General features: G+C 43.9%; 1 protein-coding gene across 1 annotated transcript in view; it reads left to right on the plus strand.

Annotated features, from left to right (window-relative positions):
- The window catches only part of LOC144769611 (uncharacterized), a 248,238-nt gene that overhangs the window by 80,983 nt on the left and 148,924 nt on the right, over positions 1 to 18,331 (plus strand). Inside the window, exons 26-31 of the mRNA XM_078653774.1 lie at positions 2,742 to 3,028; positions 7,689 to 7,963; positions 8,255 to 8,847; positions 10,423 to 10,990; positions 14,181 to 14,773; positions 15,697 to 16,258. Coding sequence (XP_078509900.1) covers positions 2,742 to 3,028; positions 7,689 to 7,963; positions 8,255 to 8,847; positions 10,423 to 10,990; positions 14,181 to 14,773; positions 15,697 to 16,258 — 2,878 coding nt within the window. The remainder of the gene's footprint in view (positions 1 to 2,741; positions 3,029 to 7,688; positions 7,964 to 8,254; positions 8,848 to 10,422; positions 10,991 to 14,180; positions 14,774 to 15,696; positions 16,259 to 18,331) is intronic.

Raw genomic sequence — 18,331 nt, forward strand, 5'->3', positions numbered from 1 at the left:
GGGGTACCTGAACAAAGGCAGCCTCCCCAAGATTGTACTCAGTCCATACGTTGTGGGTTGGAACTGTAGAGTCCAGGACTACCGCCAGGTCAGTCCCTCCTCCTAGCCTATCCACTGCACACATCAATCCTACCCCCTCCTGGGGTCCATCCAACCACAGAACAACCATTGTTGTGCATCCTTGACTGTCAGCACTTCGCCACAGGTGGAGAAGCTCCCTGGCGCACTCCCCCTCCACCCGGTGCTGACAGTGCTCCAGAATAGTGCCCAGAATCATCTGAATAAAGATGTCCAGCCCTCTTGCCCACAGCCAGAATAGTCCCCAGAATCATCTGGATAAAGATGTCCTGCCCTCTTGCCCACAGATGTACCCCATTCTGACAGAACAACTCCTTGTACCATTTTTGGAGCAACTTGTGCCAAATTGTGTTTATTGTGGAATATGCTAAAATTCTTATGATGGAATTGTTCAACTTTTTTTTGGATCTTTTAGTATCCGTTTATTGATTTGACTGGAACTCGCCCAGCCCCATACCGCTGGCGGTATTGACCAGCAAGCTAGAGGCTGAATACCCAAGTAAACTAGCACATTCCTCATTCCAATAGCATGCAGCACCTATTATTGTAACATTGACTGTGCGCAGTGTGCCAGTAGGCCCTGCCTTGCAACAGCCTTCCCCAAGGTTCCACCCGGGACATCCCGCCCCTTCCTACAGGAAAAATTACCGGAAAATGATTGTGACAACTTCACCACCTGTCCAACTCCTCTACCATCAGGGGAGGCGTGCATACTTATTGTGACATCCGCTGTGCACAGTGTGCAGTATGCCAGCAGGCCCCACCTTCCCCATGTTCCACCCAGGACATCCCTGCCCATCCCAAAGGGAATGTACCGGAAAAGAATTGTGACAATTTCACTGCATGTCCAACTCCTTCACCATCAGGGGAGAAGCACATACTTATTGTGACATTCACTGTGTGCAGTGTGCCAGCAGGCCCCACCATGCAACAACCTTCCCCATGTTCCACACAGGGCATCCCTGCTCCTTCTTAAAGGGAATGTACGGGAAGATAATTGTGACAACTTCACCACATGTCCATAACCTCCACCATCCCAGAGGTGAGGTGGGGGCACCGCATACCGCATTGGCCCACCGGGCAGTGCTTACTCTGAGTCCGTGGAAGACTGCGCTGGCCACTAAATTTACTTATGGGGACTGGCACTTATATTTTATAGTGTGCTTCTCAGCAGCAGAAATCTGGGCACCTGCCCTCACTCTTTTACAACGAAAGCACTGCCACTGGGATACTTGCTCCCAGGTGTAATCCCCCACACTTGGCCAGCTGGAACAAGAAGTGAGATTGTAACACACCCCTACCTACTCCTGGTTTGACCTGCTTCCCAGCCGCCTACCAAGACTTATCGTAATCGACCATGGGGGCTCCACTCCTTACTGCATTATTATTGGCCCCTTTTATCAGGAATGTTATCTTGCTGGTAAGCCATGTACGTTGATAACTGAGTGTGTGTGCGTTAACAACACCGGAAAAGCAAGACAGTTGCACAGGAACTGAAGCGAGATATGTATAGACAACCTCTATTATCCCGGCCGCAAGCAGCACAATCTTCCCGCTGATGAGGGCTGCTATGCGATGAAGACTGATACCAGACCATGACACCCTACACCATATTCCTGGAGTCGAGCACATGGAATATATTAAGGTAGTCTTAGATATGGCACCGGCATTGCACCACACTCCTGGGGGTTTACTCAGCTTTATCCTTAGCTGTTAGACAAGCTTTCAAAATAGAGCGACATAAACATATGACATATTCAATAATGCCTCCGATTTAACCGTGATTGGTAGCAGGTGTTCTAGCCACCCCACCCCGGCAGCTCTGGGCGCCTGCTCAATCTCTAGCCACTTTCTCATCATCTGCAGTCTGGCCTTTTGCTCGAACAAATAAGTAAGAACCTAAGAAAGAGAACGCTTAACAGATTCGAATTCTACAGAACCACCAGTTGTTTGCCAATCACTGTGTTCCCTCTAGTCCACTATGTGACCAGTGTCACGTTGGCCACATATTTTAATGGCTTTAATTTTACAGGCTTGAGATGTTTCATGACTCTGGTCGTTAATTAGAGATTTGAGGGAACTTGCCAAAAGTTGGTGGGTGTCCTACAGTACTAGTTAGAGTACAAATACATGTATGCTCTTTAGGTAGGGAGGAGGAGATGTACTCCATTTTTTGACAACGTTCAGCACCTGCCAAACTTTAAACAACCCCTTTCTCTCTTGTGATCGATTCTGAGTTTTTGTTTTCAAAGGTGAGGTTTTTTATTTAAGTTTTATATAGCACAAACTAGACCTGAAGGTACCAGAGCGTTTTACCTGAGCACCAATTGCGTTACAAATAGACACTTTCATTTTTGTGAGGCAGGGGGAGATTAAGTCATTTATTCAGAATCACAGGATGTTGAGTGTGGGTTAAGGTCATTGGTTTGGCAACAGGCATTCCTGAAGTCAGGTTCTTGATCACATTGGCAACTCTTTTAATGCTATTTTGTCTTATTATCTATTTGTTCCTGATATGACCTTTAAGTTGTAAACTCTAGATAAATCGTTTTACTTTTACAAATTGCTTGTGAAACAATGTTAGTGATTTGTCCAAGCTTTGATTTTTGGTGATTGAAGGAATGACTCTGTGTCTGTCATAAGGTTCTTGCAATGTCTTTCAGATTAACGGAGTAAAATCCCGACTCCCAGCCTTGATGGGGCGTCTTGTAAACGTCACAGCGGCCAAGAGCGCCATCTCTGTGGACACAGCCTTTGGGGTCCGCATCCAGTACAACGGGGTAAACACAGTCACAGTACAAGTTGGGCCCCAGTACAAGAACCAAGTGCGGGGGATGTGTGGCAACTACAACGGAAACCCCAAGGACGACAAGGCGAAGCCGGATGGAACTCTTGCACGCAACGATGCAGAGTTTGGGAACTCCTGGAAAGCAGATATCAGTTCTGCAGTGTAAGTGATTGCTTATCTCAGCTCGTAAATCAAAGCAGCAGAATAAATGCAACATGCTAGCGTTTCATGAAAACTTTCATAGAATTGCAGGAGCGGAATGCCTGCATAATAGGCTAATGTAATCATATAACAAAACATGATTGGCCATCATCAAGACAAGTTGTAAAGGACCAAGAGATCTGCGGGCACACGCATCATTGGAAATTGCATTCGCAAATGGTGTGAATAACAAAATTCGTCCGAGATGCATTATCATTTTTGTAATTTTCGCAATTTAAAAAATAGCAAAATTGCGATTTCTTAAATTGCGATTGCATTTAAGGAATCTCAAATTGAGATTCCTTAAATGCAATGCATCAAACTTTTAAAATTTGCGAATTCGCAAATAAGAGGAGCAAATTACCATGAAGTTGACCTTCATGGTAATTTGCGAAAACTTTGAAAAATGCACTAAAGTGCATTTTTCAAAGTTCCATTTTACACAGACGCATGCCCTTGGGGCATGTGAGTGTGCAAAATGTACTTCTAAGCAGATTTCAGCGATGCAACAGGGTGTCCTTTGGACAGCCCTGAACCCTTGAAATTGCATTCTTAATTTGCGAATTTCTAATGGTGAATTGCAAATTAAGAATGTCTTTCCATTCATTCCTATGGGCCTCTAGGCCCATAGGTTTGGATGGGGAGGTATTCCTTAATTGCGATTCTCAATTAGAGAATCGCAATTAAGGAATTTTAAGAAATCGCTATTTTTTCAGCAATTTCTTCATGCATTGCAGTTTGCAATTCCTTAATTGCGATTCCTTATTTTTCGCAATTAAGGAATCGCAAAATGCAATATTGATGCATGTGCCAGCTGGTGTTAACAATTTTAAGGTGGAAGGATTGCTACTTTTCTAATAGTTAGGTTTTAAGTTGCAGTTTTATAGTATTAGTAATGCCCAAAAATACACTTTAGGCAAATTCCAAAGAGTTAAAAACCGGACAGAATAAAATATAGTAAGAAAGTTGTTTTTTAAATATTCACCATTAAAAAAATCCGTTTAAATAATTGATTTGTACTTTCCTGAATTTTAGTATTTTAGTTTATTTTTTTCACTAGTTTATTTTTTCTTTTACGCTGTTGTCGATAAACTGATCATTCTAATAAAACGATGGTAATTTGGAAAAAAATATAATTTAAACAAAGCACTATATTTAGTCTAAACAACTTGGAATATGAAACTTTCTCTAAATATATTACATTTATATGAGTACATGTGGCTCAAATACCTTTGACATGCTACCTTTTGGAATACCAAAGTTACGTTCTGTACCTTGTCAACATAGCACCTCTGAAATACTTTGTGGTATATTCACAAGGAGCTATCACTGAATCAACGGCACTACATCGCAGCCAAAGTCATGATAAATTTACCCCACTATTCACAAGCAGGTGCTAACAGCCCACAGCACCAGTTTTCCCACGATAGCAGCCACAAAATACATCGCCACATAGGAGCCCCGCAACTATCGCTAATGAGATGCAGAGAAGGCGTTCCCGTGACAAAACCTGTGACAACACCACACCTCAACATTCACATAGACCAGCCAGACCGGCGATAAGAACTCAAAACACGCGATAAGGCGTGTTAGCAGCAGGAAATTTACACCTGCTCTGACCTGGTGAATTTCACATAGCCAAGGGGTTATTTTCCCGCGATAGGCGTTACGCTACTCTTGCGGTAGTTATCACACGTTCTTGTGAATATATTCCTTTATGAATTGTGGTGGGAATCTCTCAGGGAGAAAGTAAGACTACTTAACGGGATTCTCAACAATAGCTATCTATCCCACAGGAAACGTTCATGCTTGTTGCTGCTTATATTTTGTGTTGTGTTTGCATCCTTTTTATCTACCAAAGGGGCTAATTTTTCCCTTATGTGAAATGTGGACATTGCATTTGGTCTCAGAACTGTAGGATGTGCAGCTTACACAAAGACAGCTCTATTTACCATTGAAACATTTGGAACAGTTAACTTGTCTCGTGTTATAGTAGATTGATCGGCCAAATTACAATTATTCTGTTACGGAACAGAGGCTTTATCAAAGTGTGGGCCCATTCATGAGACTCAACTAGTACCTTAGTGATTAGCATTAGGGCTCAGAATCATTTCACATATTTAACAATATCAAACGTCCCACAACTATAACAGAATTCCTTGGAACAAATGTCTTTCTCATGTTACATTGGGTTGTCCTTGGAGTGATTTTCTCAACTCCAGGAAAACGCACCACTGGCCTCATTTGTGAAAGGAGACGATACATTTAGGCTTGCAATTTCAATCAAGAATCTGAAGCTTTTTTGATATGCCTTCTTAACTGCCAGAGGAATACCTCTACAAGTTAGTGAGTAGCCATATTTGTAAAATATGGTTATTAATATTAATCCCACAAACGTTTGTACTCAAATAATGAGATTTTCAAAATTCTCAATCTTACACATAATTCCATGGTTTCTTTTGCATCAAATAGCTCTATTGTGTTACATTGTAAGGCCCCAGGCTAATATGACTTTTTTTTTTAACTCTGACAAAAAGACTATTATACACTACACACAAACATTGTGCATAGCAACAAATAATGTTGCTTTTCATATGATTGTGTCTTTTCCTCAGTCAAAAAGACTCCAGCAGAAATTCTTCGGGAAATGGGTCTTTAGCCACCTCCTTTACCCAGAAACATAGAAATTTGCTCAGCCAATTTCAAAACCTTTTCCATGTCGGAAATTCTCCATCAAAATATCTCTTCTTCTCAGATACGAAGATACTATTGCCACATTTATGATTGTTGACATTAACACAACACACAAATATGACCCTTTTAAATATGGAATTTCAGCATCCTCAAAGTCTACACATTGGTTCTCTTGTAGTACACAGCTCGTCTTAATCTACACTTGGTTGTCCCAAGGGCTCAAAAACATGATATTTCCAACATTTTCAAATAATACTATGGTTCACAGTAAGGCACGTTGGAGCAAATGGCTTTTGTGTTTTGTCTCTATTCCTGGAAAAAGCCATCAGTTGTCCGATTTTTGGAGTCATAACATATGGGGTCAGAAACATAGGATTTCCAACATTCTCAAAGAATCCTGTAGGTATCTTGGAGACTCCAATGTGTAAATAACCGTTTTTATTTTACTGAGTTGTCATCTTGCCAATGTGTCGTTCCCATCTCCATTATAGAGACACCACTGGATCCATTGGTAAAATGTAGCCATCACCTCTAGGGGCAAAATACGCCTTTGGTAAGAGTCAGATATCTTCTCATGCCATTGATTTCCATCAAGATATGAGTTCCCCTCTGTCCTACATGTGGGATTATTACGAGGCTACAGGGGATAGCCATGTTTTTCTCCATTTCCAGTCACTTAAGTCGCTAAAGGTGTTGTGAGACATGCTAAGTCTCTGCATCACCTCATTGGGTCATACATGCTACAGGTCACTGACTCTAACCATCATTTATGCTCCGCCCTGCTGGCAAAAAATTTCCTTGAAAAGATTCAGTTCGTCATACTAAAGGCCTGAATGAGCAGATCGATTCTGGCAGGGGATTTTAATGAGGTATTGCAATAGGTGCTAGATATGTCTTACGCCCTCATAGGCACCATATTGGATACACCACATCACAGAATTTGTCAAATGTATGGGTGTTAGGCATGTGCGGTGTCATTTTCACCGCAATAGGAGGAAAGTCAAATGTATTACAAAGGCACTTATGTCCTTCTCGAGAGCTTGATGCTAGTTACACTGATGCGGGGGAGGGGGTTGAGGTGGTGAAGAACTTTCTCTTCTGTAATTATTGAGCCGTATAAATGTTTTAAGCCACGTGGTGGTACATGATCAGAGTACCTGCTTCTGGAATGCTGGTGCATTTTCTGTGTATATCTGAAACTTTCAATAGAAATGGTAAATACACAAAATAGATAGGTGCCCTTAGGCATCAGCGCTCAGTCTTCAGACTACAAAGAAGCTGACTTACTGTTATCGAGTCCCTTTTTTGAGAGGGAAAACGTATCTTTTGATGGTGGACGTCATTTCATTGTAGTCGGTCGTGAGGGAGGAAACTTCTTGAAGTGTGGAGATGAGAGATAACTAGTTTGAAAGTCGTGCAGCACAATAAAGAAGTTTGATTTATCTCACCTAAAGGCTGATTTTTTTTTTAGCTTGGCCAATGGTTGATGTCTTGGGGAAGATGAGAGAAAGTGGAATTAGGAGCTTCCACATGGTGCTCTGTTTTTTAGTAAATGGACTAATGCTCGTCTACTTTACTGAATTAGAACTCACTCATTTAGGGAAAGCTGCAGTGTTCTATTTTTAAAGAAACATAGTTTGAAAGTAAAACATGCAATGTTTGAAAGACTTTTCAAAACTCAATTAAAAAAAACTTTAATTGTATAAGCATGTTCTCCTTATGTGTCTGCAAACAGGGCGTTTTACAGGAGTAAAGGAGGAGCTATGTAGAATCAATGTTTCTCAAACAACTGTACAAGGGTGTAACACTCCACTATACAATTCATCCCTTAATTAGCACAGCGTTAAGTGTGTCTTCATTTTCACTACACCTAATACAGTGTGAGGATGATTTTACAAATTAGTTATGCTTTGTTTTCTTCTCACAGGTGCACGGATGATACAGGTGTGATCAGCTCTAACGACACCTGCACCAATCTGGGTGCCATCGAGGCGCAGTGCAGGATCATCACCCGCCCATCAGGCCCCTTCGATGAGTGCCAGTGGCACGAAGACGCGGAACCATTTGTGGCCTCTTGTGTGTATGACCTCTGCTTCTACGGCACCAACAAGGGGATGCTCTGCACAGCTGTCCAGGCCTATGAAGACATCTGTAACCTTCACAGCTTGGTGATTCCAGACTGGAGGGCGGAGCTGCAATGTGGTAAGTCAACCATCCACCCACACTGCTTGAAATACTTGGCTGCCCCACTCCATTAATCCCTTTCACAACAATAGCCTGGAGAATCAGTTATGGAGAAATGTAATATGTGTTTCTCAGACGCATTTGAATTTGACTTTAAAACCCCAATAGTCCCAAGCACAGTGTTTACATAATATGCTGAGAAGTGTTTAATTCAGTAACTATTAATATATTGTTCATAAGATATTCCACATGCAGCTTCAAACCAGTGAACATAAAATTGATAAGTTTACTTTGTTTTGTTCTTCCTAGATGACAACTGCCCTGAGAACAGCCACTATGAACTGTTTGGCACCGGCTGCCCAACCACCTGCCGCAACCTAAACCAGGGTGCGCCATGCGCCACAGAGAGCGTGGACGGATGCTTCTGTGATGAAGGGTTTGCTCTTCACTCTGGCCTCTGTATCCCTGTTAGTCAGTGTGGCTGCACCATGGATGGCGTCTACTACAACCTGGGAGATGAGGTCTTCCTAACAGATACCTGCAGCCAGAAATGCACCTGCATCGCACAAGAGATGGTGTGTGAGGCCCACACATGTGCCACCCTAGAAGAATGTAAGGTCATGAATGGAATCAGGAGGTGCTACCCTGTAAACAGCGGAATCTGCTGGGGCTCTGGAGATCCTCACTACCGCACCTTTGATGGAGTCACCTTCGACTACCAGGGCACCTGCAAGTACACCCTCAGCAAGTCTACTTCCCAGACCGGCTCTCTCATTGACTTTAGCGTCGTAGTACAGAACGAGCACCGATCATCACCAGTGGTGGCTTGGACACGAAGAGTGGAAGTAAATGTCTATGGAGAGCAGATTTCTATATCAAGTGGAGAATATGGCCAAGTTCAGGTAATGAAAGACCTGATTTCTATTAACATGCAGAAATTGACCTAATCTGAAAGAGAATGTGATGTGTCTATTTGTTAATGACAGGTCTAAGCAACAATTAGGAGACCAAATAAACCAGTAGCAAGAATGGGGAAAACCAATAAATGTATCACGCTAATAGTGGAGATGGTGTGAGGCGACACGTTTAGCATACTGAAAATGAAACAAATAAAATATGTGTAGAGCATGAGTCAATTCCAGAGGTACATGCCTTGAAGCTTGATTGCTTCTTGAAGAGGTAAAGCACAGCATCACTTCTGCACTCATTTGCATACTGGACAATTATTACAAACAATAACATGCCACGGGGAATGCCCTGAGTGCGAAAGAACCATATGTTGTACAAGGAAGTATCCTGCTTTGTATATAGCAAGCACCAGGCAACTCACTTTTTGCAAAATCTTTAATTGCACTCAAGATTGTAAGCCTGTCCTCATAAATACAATGTTGAGGTTCCGGTAACAAGCATCTTGGGCGCTCACTAATGGCATTAGTTGAGTAGTGCCAGCGATAGCCACGTTGATAGATGAAAATAAAAGATTGAGCTTTCATCAGTAATGGATGCATGATGCACCACTTTGCGTTGGCATGTGTTGTTCATTCATTTTATGCCAATCAACAGCCACCCTGCCATACAAATTATCCATGGATAAACAAAGTAACCATTTATGCGAGCGACTATAAAAAGTGACAGTATGTAACGTTTACAACGAATTTTTTACAATGCACTACCATTACAACGCAGGCATTACCACGCATACCATTACAACGCATTGCGCTGGGGGGCCCTCTAGGATAGGGGATAAGTTTAATTTTCTATCCAACACCTTCCCTAGTGTCCACGGGGACTGGAGTTGGAATAGAAAATTATACTTACCACTATCCAGCACCTCAAAGCGCTATGCGTTGCAACGGTATTCGTTGTAAATACCGCGTTGTAAAGGTATGCGTGGTAAAAGTATGCGTTGTAACGTCATACATCCAAAAGTGACAATCTAGATTGTAGACAAAATAAGAGCCAGCAGAACAAAGGTATATGCCAGTTTTTGGAAGTAAATTTAATGAGGATGAAAACAGTAGATATCTTGTATGGTTGACAAATAATAATGATAGGACCTGGGTGGTAGAAGTTACGTGAAGTTGTCTATTACGATCCTTCTACACTCAGAATGTATTAATGGTTCAGCTAAATAGACCAAAACACAGTCGTATATTCTAAAAGAAAGCACAATATAGACTCAGATGTACTTATTGACTCAAATATACAGTTTAAGGTCCGCTCATATATTTATGGGATCAAGATTCACTTAGATATACTCACTGCATCTCACAGTGTAAGTGCCAATCAGATATACTCGTACAAAAGTATTCATCGGGAATCTTTATGACTTCAAATATGATTAATTTATCACGATTACAAGTGTGTATATGCAGAGGAAATGAAACTCAAACGTGAGGCATGAAGAAAGAAACGACAAAGAGAACCATTAAGTGCCTCTCCTATATTTTAATGTAAACTATGTATAATTATTTCAGATCAATGGCTTCCAACATATTCTCCCAGGTTCCAGTCAATCGGGGAAGATCCAGGTCTATTACAGTGGCTCCTCAGCAGTCGTCGAGACAGACTTTGGCCTTGTAGTGTCCTATGACTGGTGGCATCACGTGGCTGTGCAGGTGCCTGCCGCATACTCAGGATCCCTTGCTGGCCTTTGTGGAAACTTCAATGGGAACAAGAGTGATGACTTCAGGATTCCTGATGGATCTCTGGTTGAAAGTGTGGTCAACTTTGGAAACAGCTGGAAGGAAGAAGACGAGGACTCTGCTTTTAACTGCATAGACACTGACAATCCACCAGTGTGTGGTGAGGACATGGTGTCCCAGTTCAGCAACCAGAGCCACTGTGGAATCATGAAAGATCCAAACGGTCCCTTTAAAGACAGCATCAATGCTGAGACTGAGGTCTACTTCAAGAACTGTGTCTATGACCTGTGTGGAACAGACGGCGATCAGCAGACACTATGTGAAATTGTGAAAAATTATGCCCATCATTGCCAGAGCCGTGGCAATGCCATCCAGCCATGGAGGACACTCACTGGATGTGGTATGTCGAAAAAACGTTTGATTTTTATTGATTTTACTCCTCATTATGGTTATGGGTTTGGCTGATTAATAGTTCACTGTTTTCTACATCATTGACACAGCTCTAACCTTTAAATAGGTCTGGGAACACATTCTGTCCTATTTGCATTAGGTACTGTTATTGAAGTGAACACTCCAGTGAATTCTACTGCTGGTTGTAGGAAGCAGTGAGTCAATGTTTCCACTTCCCTGTTTTATGTATTGCTTCCAAAGGTATGAGAAACACAGAAACATCTGTGATGTGGATACAGTGCTCCAAGGACACTGCTCTGGTATTCCACACTATCCAAAATGTTATTTTTTTTGCTATCATAATCAATATTATCAAAAGTAGCAATAGTAGTGATAGTAGCAGTAGTGGTGGTTCTTGTGGTTCTTGTGGTTCGTTCCCTATCCTTTTCTCCCCCTATTACTTGCCTCCTCATGTACCGCCCACCCCAGTCTTCCTCATTATTCCTGCCGGCATTTCAAGACCTGCTGGCCAATTTGGTGGTCAACTACGCCTCGGTCTTGGTGCTAGGCGATTTTAATTACTGGCCTTAGGACCCCTCTGAGTGCACTGCTTCGAAAGAGTTCACAGAATCTCTTTCTTCTTTGAACTTCGTCCCGCACATAACTGTCCCCACCCACTCCCACGGTCATTCTCTGGACCAGGTCTGGTCCCTCAATCTCCAATTATCCCCGGTGACTGTATCCCCCTGCTGTTGGTCCGATCATGCCCTTATTTCCTTTTCTATCTTTCACTACCTTGTACCCAAAGTCCCACACGCCAGAAATACTTGGGCGCGGAATTGGAACAGAGTCGACCTCCCTTCCTTGTCCTCCCTGCTTCGGAACTCCATTCCGACTCTCTCCGGTCTCTCCTCCCATTCTCAAGCCAACGCCATTAACACCTGGCTGACTGGAGGCTGCGACTCAGTGGCCCCCTTGCGTCGCATTTCCATCCGACGACCAAAGGATTCCAATAGATGGTTTAACGACCACCTAAAAGAGCTAAAACTGTCCGCTCGACAGGCGGAGAGACAGTGGAGAAGAAACTATTCCCCCTTATCAAAAACCCTCTATCTCAAATCACTTGCTGACTACAAAACTGCAATTCTCTCTGCCAAAACCACCTATTTCTCTACAAAAATAGTGGCAGCGGAAAACAAATCTAGAGAAATATTCAGTATAGTGAATAACCTGGCCTACTCTGACAGAGCTTCATTCCAAATCCCTCCATCCCAATCATTATGCGACCAACTCAATATTTACTTTTTAGAGAAAATCACTACCATCAAGGCTAATATCCCCCCCCCTTCACCTACCTTTGTGGATCCCTCCTTCCCCACTGTCCGCGATCATCTTACCTCTATCCCTCCCCTTACTGAGGCCACATTCCGCGAGATACTCCCCAAAGTAAAGTCGGGCTCCCCGGCAGATATCTGTCCGGCTCGAATCCTGCAACATATTTACTCCTCCTGCCCCGAAGCCCCCATCACGTTCCTCAACAACTCCCTTGCACAGGGAGTAGTGACCCCGGCGCTTAAAACAGCCACTATAGTGCCCATCCTAAAAAAACCTGGCGCTGACCCTGCCATCTCAGCCAACTACCGCCCAATCTCCCTGCTGCCCTACCTGGGCAAGGTGCTGGAACGCCATGCCACCGCGGTTCTCAGCGCCCACGTAGAGGCTAACGGTGGATTGGCCTCCCGCCAGGCTGGCTTTCGCCCCAGGCATTCGACCGAATCAGTTGTGGTTTCGGTCTTGGACACCCTCAGGAAGGGTATGGACAATAACAATCATCAGGCGCTGGTGCTTCTCGATCTCTCTGCCGCCTTTGACACGGTTGACCATACCATCTTATTGTCCCGTGTCAGGGCGGCTGGAATTGAGGGCTCAGCCCTGATCTGGCTGTCCTCCTTCCTGAGGGACCGCACTCAGGCGGTCCGGTTAGGAGACTTCACGACCACTCCACTTCCTGTCACTTGTGGTGTTCCCCAGGGATCTTCTCTTTCTCCTTTGTTGTTTAACCTCTACATCTCCCCCCTCATCTCTGCTCTTCAGCAGCTGGAGGTTACCGTGTACAATTACGCCGATGACCTCCAGCTCATCTTTGATCTGTCCACTTCTCCTCTTTCTGTCTCTAACTTTCAGTCTACTATGACTTTCATCAGGGACTGGATGAACCACAACCATCTTAAATTGAACCCGGACAAAACCGAGCTGGTTCTCACCGGTGGTTCGTCCAGTCCCTGGAATTCACGATTCTGGCCCTCCTCTCTTGGTCCCTCCCCCACTCCCTCAACCGCAGTTAAAACACTGGGGGTTAAAATCAACAACCAGCTCACCCTCCACTCACAAATTAGCACTGTTGTCTCCTCCTGTTTTTTCACCCTCCGAACTATCCGCTCTGTTTCCCGCTTCTTTTCCCCACAGGCACTTAAGTTGATCATGGCCGCACTGGTGATCTCGAGGCTAGATTATGCCAATGCCATCTACAACGGCATTCCAGCATATAGTCTGCGGAGACTCCAGATGGTTCAGAACCAGGCGGCCCGGCTGGTCTATGGTCTCCCACGGTACCACCATTCCACACCCCTCCTCAGAGAGCTTCACTGGCTCCCTGTTAAGGAACGTTCCCTGTTCAAGACCGGTTGTATGGTCTTTCAGGCCCGTCAAGGCACTGCCCCTGCTTTCATTGCCTCGTTACTAAATGAATACGTCCCCACCAGAGAGCTTCGCTCTTCCTCCAAATCCTTCCTCCAAATCCCACGTTTCAAACGTAAAAAGTGGGGTGGAACCAATTTCGCTACCCTTGCCCCCACTTTTTGGAACTCCCTCCCTGATCACCTCCGCTCTGCAACCCATTATCTTTCTTTTCGTAAAGACTTAAAAACGTTTCTTTTCAAACAAGCCTTCCCTGTGTAATTCCCCTTTTGCCCACGACAGGTTTTATTTTCTTCAGGTGTCGAACTATCTACTAGCGCCAAGAAACCGTACGGTGCACGCTGCGCTTTATAAATGTTTTAAATTAGAAATTAGAAATTGGTGGTGTCAGAAATATGTTGTATTTTTTATTGTAATTATATTTGTACAGTTTTTCTGACTGTGCAATGATAAGCACCAAGTATCCATGTAGGTCTCAATTTAATGGCATTTTTATTTTACAGGCATTACGTGTCCCAGTAATCAGAAGTACGAGTTATGTGGATCTTCTTGCCCTGCTACCTGTGCCAATGCCTCAACCGTCTGCCGCGGTCAGTGCAAGGAAGGATGCCAGTGTGAGAGCGGGTTTGTTCTAAGTGGCACAGACTGTGTGCCACAGAGTCAGTGCGGCTGCACAGAAAACGGCAAATACTACAGAGCAGGAGACACTTTCTGGAAACAGGACAACTGCCAGACTTTGTGCCGGTGTGATGGCTCCTCCAGGACTGTCCAGTGTTCACTGTCATCTTGTGCCAGTGGTGAGACTTGCACCACTGTCAAAGGCGTCTATGGCTGCCATGTTATGCCTGATGGTATCTGCCGGGCCTCAGGAGACCCTCATTACACCAGCTTCGATGGGAGAAGGTTTGATTTCCAGGGCACCTGCAAGTACGTTCTGTCTGAAGTCCCAGGTCCCAATGGTTCTCTGCCCTTCTTCAGAGTGGAGGTGAAGAATGAAAAGCTGCAGGGCCTGCAGGTGGCGGTGACCAAGGAGGTCTTTGTTTCTGTGTATCAGACCCAGATACATCTCCAGAGTGGAAAGCGTGGCACAGTTGAGGTAAGTTATAGTTTGGAAGAAGTCATCCTAATGTACGCCAACTTCGCACATACTTCCTTATTAATAACTTACCCATGTTTTCTGAGCAGCAAACGGTGTTCATTAAAGCACTGAAATGATGCTTTTCTCCACGCTGCTGACATGGTTAGATGGCCATGTTGGATATGGTTTCTCATCGGTTTGTTTTTTTGCTCACAATGATGGTTAGTTTACCACGGCCACGACAGGCTGTTAGCCGTACCTAAGAATAGGTCAGCTGCTTGAGACACAGTTCTTGTTTCTGGCTCCGATAGGTTTAGACATCTTTGCTCAAATTTGTTGCGGATTTCTGAGGACATTTTAAAGTGGGTGTTTTTTTCCCCATCTACTTATATTCAGAATGCTTCCCTGTGATCTTTCTTTCTTGTGTTTATTTCCGGTTGGTTTAGCTTGGTTATGGTATGGTTTATCGAATTAAGAAACACCTATTCTCGCGAGAGCACAGCTTAGGGTGCATTATATATGTAAAATAGCTAACTGCATGCTGGATTGCTGATGTGTTCATCACGGCAGAAATAGGTGTACAGGTGACTTGTGAAGACAATAATTCTAGTTGGGGCAGGCTAATATTGAGCTATAAATGTTATAAAAGTGCAGTTACGTTTATTGTGACGAGGTTATCCATACCGCAGCTGAAAGGTGAGCATGTGGTGGGGACACCAGGGTCAGGTGAGGGACTTAGCTATCACAGCTTCAGTATTATAGAGATGTCTCTTGGACACCTAAAAACCACGAAACAAGTCACTTTTAAAAAAGACAACTCGCAATCGTCCATCTGGAGTAAAAGCAAAGGAAAAAGGAGTTCGTTTGTTTGGTAATATTCTTTATGGCCAGAGCAACCATCACTTTAATAAACAGCCACTTACTGTAACTTTCTCCATCAGATCAATGGAATCATTCAGACTCTGCCAGTGAACATCAACAGTGGAAGAATCGTCCTCTTTAAAAGTGGGGACTACACGGTGCTGAAAACAGACTTCGGTCTGACAGTCAACTATGACATGGTCTACAGCGTCTTCCTTACACTTCCTGCTCGATTCCGCGGCCAAACCAGTGGTCTATGCGGGAACTTCAACGGGGTGGTGTCCGATGACTTTACTACCCGGAGTGGGTCTGTCATTACTAACGCCTTCACCTTTGGCACCAGCTGGGTTTCTGAAGGCAGCGCTGGCTGTGACCACGGCTGCTCAGGTGACTGCCCCGTCTGCAGTGCTGACAAGATGATGGCCTCCAAGAAAGCCTGTTGGATCATCCAAGACCCCACAGGGCCCTTCTCCTCCTGTCACTCAAAGATCAACCCGGCTCACTACTACTCTGACTGCGTCTACGACCACTGCCTGACTGAAGGGAACAGCACGGTCCTGTGCCATGCCGTTCAAACCTACACAGCCGCCTGCCAAACCTCCAGTGTGACCATTGGCAGCTGGAGGAACAGCTCCTTCTGTGGTGAGTAAAGGAGTTCTTCGTTTTCAGGGAGTGAATCAACTCTGCCAGAGAAAAAAAGAACAGGAAAAACCATTAAGCAATAGTGAAAGTATGTGTGTGTTCAATGTACATTTGATAAATGCTTTATTGGTAACACCTGTATGTAGAATGCCTCTGAGTTCTAGCCAACATTGTTTGAGAAATCCACCACTTTGCTTATGAGCAGTCTGTGGTACAGGCCGGCATCCATAATGCTCTAGTTTCACATATACTGACAGCTCCATATGCACATTCATGAAGCTAAAGACATTAGCACAATCTGAAATTGAAGATTTTTTTTTATTACAGTACATTCAATTTTGTCTTTCGAAACATCGGCTAACATAGCGCCAAGTGGCCTTTCGTTTTGTATGGGCCATTCTGTTTGCTCGACTCTCTAACCTCCGGATGTGAATTCGGGAGTGTAGCTGCTGGTGCAGTGGCACCGAGGCTCAGGGAATTGAAGGACCTCATAGTGTGTTACATCCGCTGCAGTTTTTTTAAAACGAGACACGTTCTATTGTTTTTTGTGTTTGCTTTTTACAACTGCCTGCCTGGGGGTCTTTATCTCTGTTTACCTGTGACATGACGGGGAGTTAATTTGACAGGAGGTGCTTAGCAGTGTAGCAGAGCAATGGGGAACGGCTGAGAATTGAAAACGAGAAAGATAATAGGAGGGCTAGAGTAGGAATGAAAGAGAAGTGATGGGAGCGCAAAAAAAAAAGGGTAGCATGAACAACAAGCATTGGCAAAGCCAGTCCGGCCGTGGGCACATGATTGAGCCAGGGGAGTAACAACAAATATCCAAGAAGCCAGTTGCAGACGAAGCTAAAAGATGAAGGGCAAGACGAGCACCACATCAAAAAGTGCTGATTTTTCAAATATACTTATGGGAGGCAAGATGGTGAAAAACAAAACGTTTCTTTGAGCCGAAATCAAAAATCCGCAGCTCAGCGTAATATAGACGATTAAGGTGCAAGAGGACGCGTGTGTGTTTGTAAATATAAATATTTGCTATCTAGATATTCGAGAGGCATTCGTTGAGCAAAAGCATCGAAGAGGCAGCGTCTTTGGTTCAACCGACTGTTGCTATTAAAAACAGGAGGGCTATTAAAGAAATAAGAAAGTAGTCCCAAAACAATGCCCTACAATGTCCAGTGCGTATGTTTAACAGTAGTTGGGCGGTGCTCTTGGGGAGGGATAAACACCTGACGAGGCATGACGTGTGCATGCCCTTGTTAAATGAGGACAACACAAAATGGAGCGACAATGGTGCCGAGGGATCCATGTCCTAAGGTAATCCAACTAGAGCTGTCATTTAATGCAGTCCTGGAATGAGATGATTTTCTATCATTTTGGTGCTTGCATTAGGACTCATGGCATCCATTGACTCCAAAGCGTCAATTAAGTTTTGTAAAGGTCAGTTTTAAACAAAGATGTTTGAGCATTGTTGGGGTGACAAGTCTGGCATCGAGAAAGGCAAATTAAATATTCTATGTCAGTCTTTCATTACTGCCCTGTCAGTGCTTATTTTGTAACAAATGCCAGGGCCCTTCTAAGAAGACTATTGCAGCCTGCGCCATGTATTGACCCTGCCAGCGCTGCCAAAGATCAATACCAACATAACACCTATCCATTACACTCCTACTAGCGGGACAATTCAAACTATTTCAGGCCACACAAAGCTATAATAATGGCATGGAGGCGGGTATTTTTCATTTTCAATGCGATTTGACTTAATAGACACAGTTGTTGTGCTCATTCCAAAATTAAACAGAGAGCGTCACCTTGTGGTGAACTGTCACGAGAGCCGGTGCTGGCAATTATGTGCCGATGTTGTGCACTGGAAAACACTGGCTCAAATTAAGCACTTGCCCTATTCCACAAACATTGGTGCCTCACCACTGTAATTACATACAGCTCTTTTGCACCTCCCATAGGTGTAGGAAAACCTCATCTGCTAAATGATGTGACATGTGCAGACCGGCAAAAAACTACACATTATCACAAAGAGTTCATGTAAAGTAGTAGGATAATATTTCACTTTAATTCAAT

The sequence above is a fragment of the Lissotriton helveticus genome, chromosome 7 (genome assembly GCF_964261635.1).
Source record: "Lissotriton helveticus chromosome 7, aLisHel1.1, whole genome shotgun sequence".
Lineage (NCBI taxonomy): Eukaryota > Metazoa > Chordata > Amphibia > Caudata > Salamandridae > Lissotriton > Lissotriton helveticus.